Source organism: Parasteatoda tepidariorum, chromosome 3, assembly GCF_043381705.1.
Source record: "Parasteatoda tepidariorum isolate YZ-2023 chromosome 3, CAS_Ptep_4.0, whole genome shotgun sequence".
Lineage (NCBI taxonomy): Eukaryota > Metazoa > Arthropoda > Arachnida > Araneae > Theridiidae > Parasteatoda > Parasteatoda tepidariorum.
In genome coordinates, this window is record NC_092206.1 from 6774668 (window position 1) to 6788089 (window position 13422).

At 29.3% G+C, this 13422-nt stretch overlaps 1 protein-coding gene across 1 annotated transcript in view; it reads right to left on the minus strand.

Annotated features, from left to right (window-relative positions):
- The window catches only part of LOC107451137 (uncharacterized), a 27133-nt gene extending 17433 nt beyond the window's left edge, over window positions 1-9700 (minus strand). Inside the window, exon 1 of the mRNA XM_043049518.2 lies at window positions 9547-9700. Within this exon, the coding sequence (XP_042905452.1) occupies window positions 9547-9651 (105 nt within the window). The 5' untranslated portion in view covers window positions 9652-9700. The remainder of the gene's footprint in view (window positions 1-9546) is intronic.
- Between the last annotated feature and the right edge of the window lie 3722 nt (window positions 9701-13422).

The window sequence follows — 13422 nt, forward strand, 5'->3', positions numbered from 1 at the left end:
CGTGACGTTAACCACAGAAGCAATGGCGGACAACATCCAACAGCACATTGAAATCAGCCAAGATTTTGATTTTGACATTAAACATAGCTTCTTCATTAAACATAGCACTCTTCATTTAGCTCAGCTATAATGTGTTTTTTCTTGGACAAAGTCATTATTTGTTCTCTAAAACACTGGTCGACAATAACAAAATCAATACAAATTCAAAATAAATATTTGTCTACGTTATTAACGCATGCGCAATGAGAGATAATGTCTGCGTTGGACCGACTGTTCACGCTGAGCTAACAAAAAAGTATTTTTTTGGCGTCAGCTCTACGTCAACTTTCCGCTGACGCCCTGATGAGGTGCTTGTCCTAAGAAACCAAGCCTTAACTTTGATAACTTCTGGAAAATAACTCAATATTAACTCAAATGATGCTTTTCAATGATGTTGTTTATTGCGATTAATTACTTTTATTCGTTAAGCCTGGTTATCTGAATGATCAACGCAATCGTGGTAGCTTAGGTGGACTACGTCATTATAGTATTTCTAAAGTTATCTGAAATTTGTATTGGAATTTGTTTTATTTATAGATATGCTTTTAAAACGTGTTACTATAAAACTGAATAATTTAAAACCAACGGTAATTAAAATAAAGGTTTTCTGCGGAAAAGTAAAATTTATGAAGAAAAGTAAAATTATGGAGAAAAGTAAAATGTTGAAGAAACTAATTCGTTGAGGATAAACACGAAAAAACACCAATATTAATATTGACGCCAATGATAATTAGTTTAGGTAATAGTTACTAATTGAGGTAAAATAAGTAAGCTATGTTCTAATAGATAAAATAAATGGAGAAATGTTATTAATTTGTTTATGAGAGAGTAAAAAATCGGGTAACTATTCTTGAGGTCCTTGATGCTTAATGAATTTTGATAACAGGTACTAATTGAAACAAAAAATAAACTATGAGCACAAAAAAAAAACAAAATTAATGCAGAAAATGAAACTAGTTATGGGGTGACATAAGAAGTTGCCATAATATTATTGAGACTTCTGTTGATTAATTTCGACAATATAGGCTCGGCAACTAGCATAATAGTGCAGTTTTATAACGTAGAGTTTTATTTGCCACCAAATATGCTCTTATATAGGTACAAAGTAATGAGTAAATTTGATGCCGATTACTGCTGTACAAGTACTGTACACTTTTTGATGTATTTTTTTACTGCCTCTCGAAGATATAAGTACAGGAGGAAGTATCTTGATAGCGGTAAATTTTAAATTTAATGAATTGCCTTTGCCTTTGCTTTATGCCAGATGATACTGGATATAGTTTATCTTTATTTTGATGGAATGAATTACAAATAACGTGCGACAACAAAAAATAATAAATAATAAAAAAAAAACTTTGGAATTATTCTGGTTTTATTAATTGATTGACATATTTATAAAATGTTGCCAGATATAACATTAAATTGATTAAAAAAAATCTGTATTAAATGGTATCCATATTGATAAAAACGCAAATTTTTGTTGCTCTTGATAGGTTTTTTTTAAAGCGATTATTCAAAAAGAAAAAAAAATTAATATCATGATTCTAACTATCGCCGAAAGAACTAAAAGGGTTGATATGTTCATTAATTTCTTCGCTTTTTCTAACATTGTTTAACAAAAGAAAAAGTTCCTTGATCACTCACTTAAGAGATTTCAGTTATTTAAGTTCTTAAATGCTTATCTTGCATGAAAAATCTCGTGACATTCAGAAGAAAAGCTTTAGATTCTACTCTTTTCTTTACAAAACCTTGGCAAGTTTTCAATTATTTACTTAATTCAATGAATGAACCAGAAAAAAAAAACATTATTTTTATATTTAGGTTTAATTTTTTCTTGTATAGAACTTAAAAGGGGTTGTATCAATATTGCTTTGAGGCAAGGGCCTATAAAATCTCCGACTCGGTGGAAAAATCAAATTGTCCATATCTATTTTTAAATATTTTATCGAAATTGCACGATTTTCCCAAATTTTTCCCAGAATGCACACGTGACACGACGTAAGGCAGTGTTCTACAATGGAGACACGCTAACGGCTGGATGTTTTCTTCTTCATTTGCAATAGAGAAATATTCAATACATTGCAATCGAGAAAACAGAAAAATTATGATTTTTACAGAAAAAGTTTACATGATTAACATGATTCATCTGTCTGTACTACAGAAAAATTGTGTGTCGGTTGACGTGTTTACTCTGTCAGTACTGCGGCGAAATTCTGTTGCATACGCATTAAGTCCGTATTAATTTAATAATTTATTTCTGTGCAAGCTACAACGAAAAATTGGTAGAATAGTTGAGAGATTTGTTCCGTTAAATCTACAGGTTTTTATAGAGGGTGCCAGCAGATTGGTTCCACTAACAAAACCTTCCTCAAAAATGAAGAGGTATTGACACTTGTTCAATGCTGATGATAAAACCTGTTAGATTAAAACTAAAATATTGTTGCTCATCTGCAGATCGGGTGAATTTGAAATAAGGTTAAATGATTAAGAATGAAATACCACTATACGAGAAGCTCAAGAACTGTGCCAGACGCCTGGAGGTACGCACTAAATTGACGTTGCACACGGAATGGCACATCTTCTCAAACATAAAATGTTTTATGTACAAACCTCGTCTAGTGCAGCGGTCGCAATTTTTTCTTGGCACCGCTACTCAAAATATTCGAGCATCTTTAGACTTAATTTTTATTTACAAAATCAGAGGACTTCATAAATAGCATTCATTAGCTACTGTGAATTAACTTAAATCTTCTCCCTTAAGCTCTGTGTTCTAGAAATGTACGGACTTTATAATAAGAAACTAATGAGCCGTGATGGCTAAGAGGATAGAGCGTTCGCCTTCCAATGAGGTGAACCGAGTTCGAATCTCAGCGAGGGCTGGTCGATATGAATTCCGCATCCGGCTTGCACCGACCACAGTGATGACGTAAAAATAGCCTCAGTGGTAGACGGATCATGGATTTAAGTCCCCTTGCCTTTAGGCTAACCGTGAGAGATTTTCCAGGTTTTCCTTTCCATGAAACGCAAATGTGGGTTAGTACCATCATAAAGTCCTCCACAAAGGCAAATTTCTCCCAATACTTTATCCAGGATTATCCTTGTCTTCTGGATTCAATTCAAAATTGCAAGGCTACGGGGTTAAACATTAGTAATCGTGCTCTCAAAAAATTGAACCGGCTGTTCAACGACGGTTATAAAATAAATTAACAAACTAGTTATTGATCAGCATTTTATTTCTTAATTTCTTTTGAAAGGTTATATAAATAATTTAGTTGAGGAGTGATTAGTAATGATGTTAACTTTCTTTGGGAGAATTCATGACCATATTTGGCTTTACATAGGGAATTTCGCAGTGCTAGGGTAAATGTCAGCACAGGATTTTGAAATATGATCAATAAAAATTTGTATTTTTTAATTATAATATGTGTACTCCTGAGATTTGGCTGATTTCAGTTTTATTAGGAAAGAAATATTAAGTAAGTTTGAATTGCGAAATTTTGCCCGTTATGAATGAAATACGATTTATTTACAGTTCTGAATTTGCTTGAACACGGCAACTCCTTCATTAATTAATTAGTTTTCAATGAGTTTATGCTGAAAATTCCAATAATTGATGATTTTTCGAAGTATTGATTCGAGTATATGAAAAATCAACAACCGCTGGAATCTTACATTCAATTTCGACAATGCCAAAATTATTTCCATCCCAGTCACTTCAGCTCAACTTGATGCCTTGGAATCTTTTCTAATTCATATAAATGTTGATTCCCTTGTTAACGACATTCCTCACCACCTCTACATAGTGTATGGAAATGTATTTTACCATGATTTTCCCCTCTCTCCCACTGTGGTTCTTGTTCTGTTTTTTTTTTCTTCCTTCCTTGACTATTGTGGTTCTTCTAACTCTGTTTCTCACCTTTATTTATCCATTTTTTGTAGGCAACTTTACGTTTTATATTTCAAATCACTTTTTTTTTTTTTCATTTTNTTTTTTTTTTTTTTTTTGATTCCCGGCTGGCAAGTCTTGAAAATGAGCTCCTGTTTTTAAGCCCTCGAAACATGACGACTTTTATTTCCCATTGAAGCAAATGCAGTTTTTAATCAAGTAATATCTCACCGCTTCAGTTTCTTGGGATCATTTATTTAATAAAGGTAACTATATTTTGCTTTTTTATATAATTGTTTTACAAATAATATATGCTGCACATTTACCTAAAATAATACCTAGTTTGAAAGGTTTTCTTTGTTTCATTCCAAACAACTCGTTTTAGTGATTAATATAAATCACTAACTATAAACTAGACATACTAACCTCCAAACAAAAGAATTGGAAACAGGATTTTTTTTAAATTTATTGTTTTGACTGTAAGAATTAGTTATCGAATTCCAGCTTTGTTCTATTTTTAACAGAATAAAATTGAGGTTGGGAAATCAGCTGTAGTTTGTATTAAAATGTTTTTATTTTTAATATCTGTGATTATTAAATTTAATAATGTAGAAAGTAGTACTTAACGTAGCATTAAAATATTTACCTAGTTCAAGTCTGAAATTTTTCGTATGTTTGAGTATGATAGCGTTATGATCTTAATTTATGATTAATATGAAATGAATATAATAATAAATGAAAAAAAGAGCTCGTGTTTAAAATTTTAACTATATTTTTTTGTGTTGTTAGTTTGTAATTATGAGACAATTATATGCATTTTAGTGTTTTTACACTTTAAAATAACATTCTGAAAATTTTTTTAACATTATAGGAGGATATATTGAATGTTTTAGAAGAATTGAAATGTTATATAAGTTTAGAAATGCTTCCTTTGTAAAATATGCCTGTACTAGTGCCAGTTAATTGTAAATTATTACGCGAGGAAAATTTGTTTTAAAAAAATTCTTATGTTTTTTAAAATTAAAGATTTTTATAATAAGATTTTAATAAAAAGGATTTTAATAATCTTTATAAAATAAAAGATTTTTTATGAGTTGGAGTTTTTAGAATAAAATTATTAATTATTTGAAATATGGAAGAAAATTTTTTTCAGATATTTTTATGGGAACATTCTTTCTTTATAATCATTGTATTTACTTAAGTTTTATGGAAAGAACCATTATAAGTGTGTTTATCTGCTTAAAGTACAATGTTGTCTGCAAAATTCATTTACGCTTGTACTTGTACAACTTTTTTTCTGCAAGGCTAATTAAATATACTAATTGATTATTATTCATTTTTTAAGACACAAACTTTGTAAAGCATTTTGCTTAAAAGAGTAGTAAAGTTTAAAATGTTGTTTTGTTGTATTTTTCCATAGTCACTGCCCTTATTACTGATTTTAAAAAAAATTGTCAAAAGTGAAGAAAAAAGATTAGTGGTTTAACATTATTATTTGAGCGAGGAATAAAGAAAACAGATCAAAATCTGTCAAATCAAAAGCAGAGAAGAATTGAGGAAAAACATCAAAACCAGTTTGATTGTCTGATTAAACTTAGGTCTTTTTGAATCGCCTTTAAACTCTTCTCTGTTTCCAATGTCAATCAAACATGTTTCGATATTTTCAGTACCATTTTTCTCAATACCGATTCGATTCGATAGATTTTTTCTCCCTCACAAAAATATTAGTTTGCTACAACTAATGTATATACTATTTTCTCTCATTTTTAACAAGAATTCTAAAGAATATGTATAAAGAATGATAGTTATGGAATAATCTGTGTGTCAAATAATAATGTTAATAGTAATTTGTTGATTAATTATGCAGGGCTTTCCTCCTTAGTTACCGCTCCTAATATACATTTTTAAAATTTCTGCCAAAATTGAAGTAAAGAAAATAATCAATTAGTGATAGCAAATTAATATTTTAGTGAAGAAAGAAGCAAAAACCCAATCAAAGTCAAGCGAATCACTATAAAAAGGAAAGAGAAGCTAAACGTATCCAAACCCGTTTGATTGCCGATGGAAACGGAGAGGAGGTGGCTTTGTTATTTTTTCTTCTTCTTTCGCTAGAAATTCGACGAAGTTTGACAGTTTTGAAGCATTTCTTTATTCTCTAAATATTAATTTACATCTCCCAATTAGTTAAGTTTTTTTTTTCTCCTTCACTTTTGACAAGGTCACTAAATGGTTCTATATTAAGGGGTGAGTGTAAGCACCTTATTGAATTTTTTTAAAATAAATAAATATATAATGTTTATGAAGGTTTATTGAAACAGAAGTTCGTATCCAGTCTCTGGCGCAACTCTGGGAGATGGCAGAAGAGCGCAACCTTATGATATTGAACAGATTTGTCAAACACTTGAATTTATTTGTTGCGTATTGTGTTACTTGAATTTATGACTCTTATAATAATTACAGCTTAATTGTTGTATCCTGAAGTTCAAATAAATTTAACTTCGATTTTTAATGTCTTTTATATTAATTTATATATTTCAAGAAAGATGACACTAAATTATTAGTAAAATATTATAGTTTTTAAGAATATTATAATTTTTAATAATGTAATAATAATCATCAAAAATCGACAGAAATCTGTAATAAGCCTCCTAAAAAGTTTTATAAAAAAAGTGACATTGAAAAATTAAGACATTTATTTATACAAACATATCAAAATAAAACGCTATGCATAGCATGTTTTCTTACTAATACGGATTAAGGAGTAATTTATTTCGTTAAATTATTTTAATTTAGTCAAGTTTAATATTTAATATATAATTATTAGGCAAATGAAGAATATTTCGTTATCATTTCTTATAATCCTACATCCTTGTTTGATTAAATAATAAATTCATAAGTAATACTAGTTAACAAAAAATTTAATTAAGGAAATAAATTATAAAAACCTACTTTTGTACTATAACCTATTAATTTAAAGCTGTAAAATGTCACCTCAAATACTATTTATATGGAATCAAAAATTCTGACTAACATCATTTTTACAAATGTTCTCTTTTTAAGAAGAAAAATCTGGGGGTGGGTAAAAATCCACTTGTTTTCCTTGTTTTTTTAGTCAAATTTTTTTAGCCAATTTAGCCGATATACTTTCAGTTTCTGCGTAATAAATAAAACTAATTTTTTCTAGATATTCATAATTTTTTGTTTTGTTGTTAATCTCTCTTTTCTTTACTTCCTTTTTGTTTCTTTATTGTTCATATATATAAATAAAATATTGCAAGAAACGTTTTGAATAATATACCTTGCCAACAAATAAATATTTTTTAAACAATAAACTTTGCGTCAATTACTGTAAAAGTGAGATTTTTTCCGACATTTTGAACTTTTGATACAACAAACGACGTATATCCATGAATAATTTATACTTTTTATTAAAAAAAAAATTATTAGATAATTGAAACGTTAAACCTGTAACTTCTATATTCACATCATATCCGACATTTTGAACTTTTGATACAACAAACGACGTATATCCATGAATCATTTATACTTTTTATTAAAAAAAAAATTATTAGATAATTGAAACGTTAAACCTGTAACTTCTATATTCAAATCATATCGTTTAATCTTTTTATTCAGTTTTAAAAAAAAATTTTTTTTTCCTTTTTAAACGTTGTAAAATATTTATCCCTAGCACAGTTTGATTTCCAAAAGTAATCATTTATCTCTATGTCCCTCTTTTCGTAATAAGAATGAAATTTTGTAACATAAATAGGGCAGCTAATATTGAGGTGTAGTAAGGAGGGTTGCGTGTGGGACGCAACCCTATCCTTACTACGCGTGTGGGGTTTTTGCTTAAAATAAATTTTGTTTTTAATTCCCGACTCTTCAACCAATTGGAGTAATTTTTAACATCATACATTTATGCCTGGGAATTATCCTAGTCATCATGATTTTTGGTGTTGTATATTTACAGCACCATAAGTAAACAATTACTTAAATTTTCGACGCCATATTTCAGTTCTCAGGGGATATTTCCGTATCGTGATCTGTCGCGCCAACTACAATCGCCAAGGTGCCAAATAGATTTCAAACTTGCANAAAAAAAAAACTTGTAGATGTTTGTCCGCCCGGGGGTGAATACGAGTTACACTTTTCGAGTTGGTCCCTTTCTGTGATGTTTTTTTTTTTAAGTTTCTCGCGGGCCACTGCCCGGAAGTTTCTAAGACTTGGCGATAGTTCTGCCACAGATCACGATACGGAAATATCCCTCATTTACACACTTTTTGGTATGATGTACTATAAACATCAAAAATTGTATATTTACAACAAACACCAAACATAAACAAGTTACTTATATTTTCCGCGCAAAATTTCTTGCTCACTGAATGTTTTTTTTTCTAATTATCGTTTTTAATATTTTGAGAAACTAATACAATGACTAATATGAATCAGTAATTAAATTGCACACTAAAACCACATATTTTTTAATAATTAGTGTTTTTTAAATTACGTTAAAATGCTAGGTAAAAAAATTTATTAAAATATTTGGTAAATGAAGTGATGAAGCGTATTTTAGAATTTTTAATGCTTTTATTTTATTTGATAAAAAAAATGCAATTAAATTTTCAATGATTAGATTATAGATAATCTACGAAAAGTGGTAATTTTATGTCACATTATGATTTGGCAAAAAAACAAGCGAAGTGCGGCCACATTTTAAATTTGTGTAATATTACCTGCAAGTTTCATTTGTTTCTCTAATTTTCTTAGGAAAAAATGTTCACGTTTTAAAGAAACAAAATTTAAATCTCTTTAATATATTTTTCTGTTAGAAGAGATTGAAAAGTTTTTGTTTCGATTGAAAGTTTTCGATTTTGTTTGAAGTTTTAGGAAAAAATTTTCAAGTTAGTTATAATGAAACAGAATTTTATATCTCAATAATGTATTTTTCTGTTAGAAGAGATTGAAAGTTTCCAATTTTTTTTTTCCATTCAAAATTACAAATTTTACTGGAATTCTTTGATTTTGAGGAATGCATTCATCCTAAAGTTCATGAAATCGTATTTATTAGAAGAAAATTTTTTACTATTCTTCTGAATTCTTTCATTCTCAGGAATGCATTCATCCTAAAGTTCATAAAATCGTATTGATTAGAAGGAAGGAAAAAAAAGAAAAAACCACTTTTTACCTTTTAGAAAATCATACATATTTATTCAGGGAAAACTTTAAATTTTAACTAATTTCAATCTGATAAATCAATTCAAATTGAAAGTATTTTTTTCTTTTTCTTGAACTTTAAACTTCACCAAAAGAAGAAAAAAAAAACCCGCTGAAATGTTATGTTTTAGGAGGAAAATTGCAATATTAAAAACAAAACAGAGGAAAATAAAATCTTTCAAGAATTTATTTTTATCATACACTTTTTATTCTCCTAAAACTTGGAAATTTAGGGAGCCTCTTCACCCATTTCAACCCAATGAATATTTTCAACCTTAAACTTTTTTTTAACACTTTTAACTTATCAACAAAAAAAAAATTAAATTTAGCGAAACAAAACGTTTTATAATTGAAATAACGAACGCAAATGAATTAAAAATTTATAATTAAATAAATTTTCATACCCCTTTGGCAGTCCTTAGCTGTCCGTCAGGTGTTTTAAAGTAATCCCAGTCTATTTCTCTGGTGACCTGAGAGGAGGAAGGAGGAACAGCCGACACAGCGGTCATTTCGTAGCTGAAAGCGATTGTTACTCTTCCCAAGTAACACCATTCCTTTCCTCATTCGAGAGGTTGCCAAGAAAATGGGTTGCCCATTTGGCGGGGAAATTTAACTTTAGGGAGATCATTAAAACTTAAAACAATTAGAAAATATATCACAGGGTCATTCCAAGCACGCAAAGAAATATATTTACATCGTTGGCGGGGGGTGAATATATTGCCCCCTTAATAATTTTAATCTTCCAAAATCCGTCAATATTTCGCACAAATACCGAAAAATTTTCACGAATTATCATCGATTTAAATTCGATGCTAAAAACGAGGAAGAGATAAAAATAATTCCTCTTTTTTCCGATATAAGAATTTTTCTTCTTCTCGATTGTGTGAAATTTAGAGGACTATTGTGACTGTGAATTTTATTTCCGTCCCCATTTATATTGGACGCCCACCATCCATGTCTGAAGTGTTAACAAAGAGTGGATAAAAGAAATAAATAAATAAAAAAAAAAAGGATAATGAACATTATGGATTAAAAAACGGCAACTCACTAGAAATTTTTTATTATTAATAATAAATTATACACTTAGTAGAGTTTCGATAATTCGATGTGGACAGACGGGACCGAAACTGCTTCGAACTTTTGAAAACTTAAATTTAATAAATATTTAAATAATAGGAAACAAAACAATTTTTAAATTTTAATATGTAATTGAAATATGTATTATAATTTAAAGAAAATTTACCTATATTAGAGGANCGTTACTTTTTAAAATAAGAACTTTTTACTTTTTACTCGTTACTTTTTTTAAAAATACTTGTACTTTTACTCGTTACTTTTTAAAAGTAACGTTGCCATATATGCTCCCCCCCCCCTCAACTCGGTTTTATGGGAAACTCGAACAACCAAGATTCTAGGCACTCTACATAATTCTACTGTATTTCCTCTTTTTTTTCTTTTCTTCTTTTCATTTTTGTGTAAAAGAGAGGTTGTTTCTTTTAATATCAAAGATACTTTTTCTTTCTTTTGAAAATTTATAGTTGCAATATTGTTTTGAGGGATATTAGAAATGTTTAGATAAAGGGTATTTACCAAAAATTGGGAATGGGGTTTTGAAGATCTTTTTCGGAGGGATATATTTTTGCAAACATTCTATTATATCGTCATTGCATACAACTTCTCAGGAAATCGCTTTCTTATCACAGGAAAGAAAAAGCAGCTTTGTAACCAGAGTTTTTGCTGAACGGGAACGCAGAGTAATGCTGCTTTTAAAAATATTTATTGTATTCCTACTGAAATTGCTAAAATTATAATGTAAGCTCCGTAGATAAATAAAAAAGAAATCATCAAATTATGATTAAATCATGATTTTTAATCAAGTTGAGCTACGATTACAGAAGCCTACGTTTCTCAAACTACCAATATACATTATTTCCACAGACAAAAAGTCACAGCTTCAGATCAATGGGTACAAGTTTGTCGGCAGAGTAAAAGCGGTAGGTGCGCAATACTGATCACACTGCAATCATCATGTTGTTGGGCACGAAATCACGGAGTGTTAATCTACTTGAAACTCCTCTCTCGCAATGTAATGTAATGCTGGAATACTTTACTTTTATTGCTGATAAAAAGTCATACCATAATAAAAAAAGCTATGCTATTTAACATTTGAAAATATTTCTGCAATGAGATAATAATAGATGAGTATTGTTTTCAAACATAACTGAAAAATTGTTATGAGAACAAAAGCTTATACCTCGTATGTTTCTTTTTTTCGCCGAAATAGAGAGAATTTTTTTGTATTAGGGTAAATGTCTCCCTCAGCCTCTAGGGGTGAACCCTTGATACACTTAGTCACTAACAATAGTAGAGCTTGCTAATTGTGCGATTAGTATATCTCTGCAATTAATTTATTTGATAAACGAATTTTCACTCTTTTCAATTTCCCTAGAGATTGAAAAAAAGTTAAAAATTATATACGAGGTGTGACAATTAATATAACCGGACTGCGCATGCCCTAGCTGTTAGGCTTGATGTGGAGGTGGGGAAATAGAATGTAGGATGCTTTCAGAGCAGGTGGCAAGTTATTTCGTCCCTCTATCTATTTCTTTCTTTCTTTTTTACTTATGTTTGACATGACGTTGTGCCGCGATTATGAATCATGATAAGCGTAAGAAACAAGAAGCGCGTTCATTTAAAGTTTCGTGTTAAAAAAAAAAAAAAAAAAAATTCACATTGAATGTTTTAGATTGTTAAAGGAGGGGGCTTAGCTCCGGTAACTTCAAGAGTTAATGAAAAATGTAAAAAAAAAATGAGTGAAATCCTGTGTGAAAACCAACATTTGAGTTTTCGAATGATGACAGACATGGCGAATATTGAAAGAGAGACAATAAGAAAAATGTTGATCGAAGAGTTGCGTATAACGATTTGCACAAAAGTGGTACCAAAAAACTTGACATGCCCGGAGCAAGATACTCTGTCTGTGAAACAGTTCTTGGTGGACAACCATATTAATATGCTCGAGCATCCGCCGTACTCACCAGATCTCGCACCATGCGACATCTTCCTATTTCCAAAAGTGAAAAGTGCATTGAAGTGAACACATTTTCAGTCTGTAGAAGAGGTAAAGGCAAAAGCGGCAGACTCTCTGAAGAAGATGACCGCTAAATGACCTCCATCACTACTTTGAACAACGGAAAACTCGTAGTCACCCTTTGTATTGATAAGGAAGGGGAGTATGTTGTAGAGGACTGAAAGATATCGCTTTTTTATCAGCTAATTTAATAATATATTTGCGTAAAATCAAATTCTTTAGAACATAAAATTAATTAAAAACTGAAAAAAACTAAATTGATAGTTTTCAACAAAAAAAGAAATAAAAAAAATTCCTTTTTATCAAAAAAATAAATAAATAGACACATAAAAAATTTTGAAATTTAGAAAAAATTAAACATGGGGAAGAAGAGGTGTTGTCTTTTTAACACATCATATGATACAAAAAGTGCATTTTTAAATAAATTAACTGTAATGTTCTTGAATGAAAATATAAAATAAAAAAAGATAAATATTTTATTGAGCAAAATAAATGCAAATTAAATATTTTAATTTAAAAAAATTATATGGTGTCTAAAATGATGTAAAATAAAACAAACGCATTATAGCTCAAAATTAGCTTCAACATTCAATTGTAATTAGGTTTAGTATATTTTTAGCATTAGGACATTTATATTTAGTGAATTATAAGAGATTTTATGAATGCTAAATTTCAAAGCGTGTTATGAATGTTATTTATTTATTTTTGGAGTGTTAAATTTTAAAGTTTACTTATTTTCTTATCCCCGTGTCAATCTGCTCTAGTCCTAGAGAACCTTCCGAATAACTATAATTTTCTGTAAAACTAATCTTTTATCCGCCATTTCTAATAAAGAGAAAATATTCCCCAAGTTCCCTCTTCCCTAATATTATTAAAATTATAGACATTTCTATTTTAATAATCGTTTTTTTTTAAAAAAATTTAGTTATTACTCTTAAATTTTTACATCCAAAGTTTCCTCAAAGGTGATTCCGTATTCAGATTTATTTTGTTATGGTGAATGTCCAGTATTTTTCAGTTCGATAAGAATGATTTTACTTGAAAATTCAATTATTTTTTATAACATTTTATTGCTCAAAGTTTCAATCGACCAAAAAAAAAATATAATAATACACTGGTGTGCAAAACTTAAGCAACAAGTGCGTTTTTTGTCATAACTCTACAAGAATAATTTATATTTCGTTATTAA